This window comes from Nannospalax galili, unplaced genomic scaffold, assembly GCF_000622305.1.
Source record: "Nannospalax galili isolate Female #2095 unplaced genomic scaffold, S.galili_v1.0 scaffold177, whole genome shotgun sequence".
NCBI lineage: Eukaryota > Metazoa > Chordata > Mammalia > Rodentia > Spalacidae > Nannospalax > Nannospalax galili.
The window spans coordinates 489,770-492,984 of NW_008339470.1; the positions used below are offsets into that span (position 1 = coordinate 489,770).

Sequence of the window (3,215 nt, forward strand, 5' to 3'; positions counted from 1 at the left end):
GACTGTATGTAAATTCTCACTGTTCCCCACATGTTATTTCTACTCTGATACACTTTAAAACATGTTGTTCATAAGTCTGTCACATGAAAGAAAATGCTCGAATTAAAGCCATTAAAATTTTCTTAATCTGCATACTCAAGAGCATTTACATTCTTATTTGGCACTATTCTTCACTCTATTATTTCAATCATCTTCCTTCTCTTTATGACCACAACTTTCAGATTTCTAGTTCCCAAATTGCTTGTAGGGTCACTCTAATCAGGATCTTTTCCTTGGTATCTCTTTGGTTTCTTTTCTTCAGTCAAGGGCTTTTGGTTAGGATACAAAATGAATTTATTTAGTGGAAATAGTATCCCTGAACAGATTAAAAAATGGGCAGAAACTGAAGGAAGCAAGACAGAAAAATAGCTGCTGTGATCATGCCACAAAAATATTTCAATAAGATCTCTTACTATTGCTGTGAACCTTAGATGCTACATGTGAGTTGGAAAGTGCCGTTGGTGTGGGTGCAGCATGCATTTGGTGAAGTCCTGATATGAATGCTTGTTTGCCTTCACAATCCCGGCATTCTTTGTCCTTGTTTTTATCTATCTTTCACCATATTCAAGCTTGTTTGTATATGTGGGTTTGACTCAGGAAGCATAGATCAAGTCCCCTCATGCTATTTGTGGGTAGAAGGGGCATGAGAAATTGAGTTTGCAGCCCTTTGGTCTTCCTGAGTCAATAGCAGTCTCTGACTAGGAAAAAAAAATTCATGATTGAGAAAATGGTTCATATATGTCTGTCTAATGAAATCTGTTCACATTACAGATTCCTCAATACCAATATCCTTGGTATTTTTTTCTCTCCCTTCTCATTGTTCATGTTCTCTGATGAGTGGGTTACCCATGATTTTGCTTCCAACAACTCTAATAGCATTAATTCATTGTTAAATAAGTTATCTGTGACACATAGTCCTAATTGCATTCTACATGGATGTTGAGAGGATGCTTTTCTAGGGATTGACCAGGAAGTTCTCCTTTTCTTTTGGGTGACTACTGATTCCGTCACCAAGTTATCTTTTTCTTCTTCTCTGTCCGCCTTTAATTCCTAATGTGTAACTGAATTCCCCTGACATTACATCTTGATTATTTTAGACATATGTATTCGTATCCTCATCAATACAAATGCTTATGTATGAATAGGTACTGCACTACTGTTCCCATTAGAGGAGATATTTCAGGATGTATCTTCCTAATTCATACTTGACTACTGATTCTATTGCTAAAGTGGTACTGCATAAACTACATTTTTCATAAAAAATTTTGTTGGACCATTGAAAATAAAATCTGGTTTGTGAATCTTGGGTCAATGGTCAAGGCTTGGTCAGGATCCCTGACTTGAAAATTCCTTTCCTAAAGCCATTTTTTTGCAAATATTTAATTAAAATATTTTGTCAAATCATTACACATTTTGCAATTCTCATTAGAAGCTTCTTCCTTAAGTAATAAAGTACAAATGCCCTCATATGGTTCTCAGTTCAGTTTGTAATCCAGGGTATTCTAATAGCTTCCTTTTTAGCACTGACACATGTCCAGGACAATAAATTTTCATTGACATTCTTGCTTTCAATGAATTTACAAGCTTGGAAGTCCTTTCATTTCTCTTAATCTGTTATTTTCCACACATTACTGCACTGAATTGAGTGGGAAAAAAATCTCACAATTTTTAATTCCCCAAACTTATTTCTTCAACTCTAGTAGTAAGAGTAGCAGTAGCGAAAACTACTCAAAAAGTACATCATTTTTCTCAAGACTGATCTTTCAATTTTTTCTTTATTACATTTCATTTCAGGGGACATGGAAAACAAGAACACAACACTGTGGACAGTGTTTGTACTCACAGGTCTTCCCTGTCAACCATTTTGGAAAGTTCCTCTGTTCCTGGTGTTCTCAGTAATATATTTCATCACCATGATGGGGAACCTTGGTTTGATCACTCTCATCTGGAAGGACTCTCACCTTCACACCCCCATGTACTTATTCCTTGGTAGTTTAGCCTTTATAGATAGTTGGTTAACATCTACGGTGACACCAAAGTTGCTGCTCAACCTCTTAGAGCAGGGCAAGGTGATCTCTTTCTCTGAATGCATGATACAATTCTTTGCCCTTGCAATTGGTGTAACTACAGAATGTTTTATCTTGGCAGCAATGGCTTATGACCGCTATGCAGCTATCTGCAAACCTTTACTTTACCCAGTGATTATGACTAATAGACTATGCATCTGCTTAATAGTTTTATCATATGTAGGTGGTGTTATTCATGCTATAATTCATGAATGCCTTATATTCAGATTAACCTTCTGTAATTTCAACATACTACATCATTTTTACTGCGATGTTATACCACTGTTAAAGATTTCCTGTACTGATCCTTCTATAAATTACCTGATAATTTTTATTTTCTCTGGATCTATACAAGTATTTACCATTATAACTGTTCTTATTTCTTATACATTTGTTCTCTTTACCATTTTAAAAAAGAAGTCTGAAAAGGGCATTAGGAAAACCTTCTCCACCTGTGGAGCCCATCTCTTATCTGTATCTTTATACTATGGCCCACTTCTTTTTATGTATGTGCGCCCTGCATCTCCACAAGTAGATGATCAGGACATGATGGACTCCCTATTTTACACAGTCATAATTCCTGTGCTAAATCCAATTATATACAGTTTGAGAAATAAGCAAGTCATGAATTCTCTGAAAAAAGTGTTAAAAAGAAATGTCTAAATCATATGTTTTCTTTTTACTAAAACACTCACAAAATTATGCAGATAAAAGTTCATGTTTTGTTAATATTTGAAGTATGTTTCAAAGTTAATTGGTCAAAGAGATGATTGAACTAAGATTTTAATATCTAACAATAACCCATTTAAACATGTGTATTTATTATTTATACACATGTATGAAAAATTTCAGTACAGTGTTCTTATAGTACTACATTAATTCATAACTCAAGGGAAACATAATACATGTTCAAATATTGCATTACTGCATTTTGCATGTGCCAAGAATTACAATAATATATTTAGTTCACTTATGTTTATGTGTGGAGAATAAAATACTAGTTATACAGATGGAAAGCTATCAAAAGTTCTTACATTACATTTTGTTTGGGTGTTTTAGTTTCCTTCTGTGGCTGTGATAAAACATCATAACCAAAGGCAACTTAGGAGA

The 3,215-nt window shown here is 34.4% G+C and overlaps 1 protein-coding gene across 1 annotated transcript; it reads left to right on the plus strand.

Annotated features, from left to right (window-relative positions):
* Positions 1-1,838: 1,838 nt before the first annotated feature.
* LOC103735087 (olfactory receptor 183-like) lies at positions 1,839-2,768 on the plus strand. The gene has a single exon (XM_008834208.1). The coding sequence runs from the start codon at positions 1,839-1,841 to the stop codon at positions 2,766-2,768; it is 930 nt and encodes a 309-aa protein (XP_008832430.1).
* Positions 2,769-3,215: the final 447 nt, after the last annotated feature.

Bases quoted from the DNA above. Each gene is read 5' to 3' on its own strand.
- LOC103735087 (XM_008834208.1), top strand. From the start codon at position 1,839: ATGGAAAACAAGAACACAACACTGTGGACAGTGTTTGTACTCACAGGT.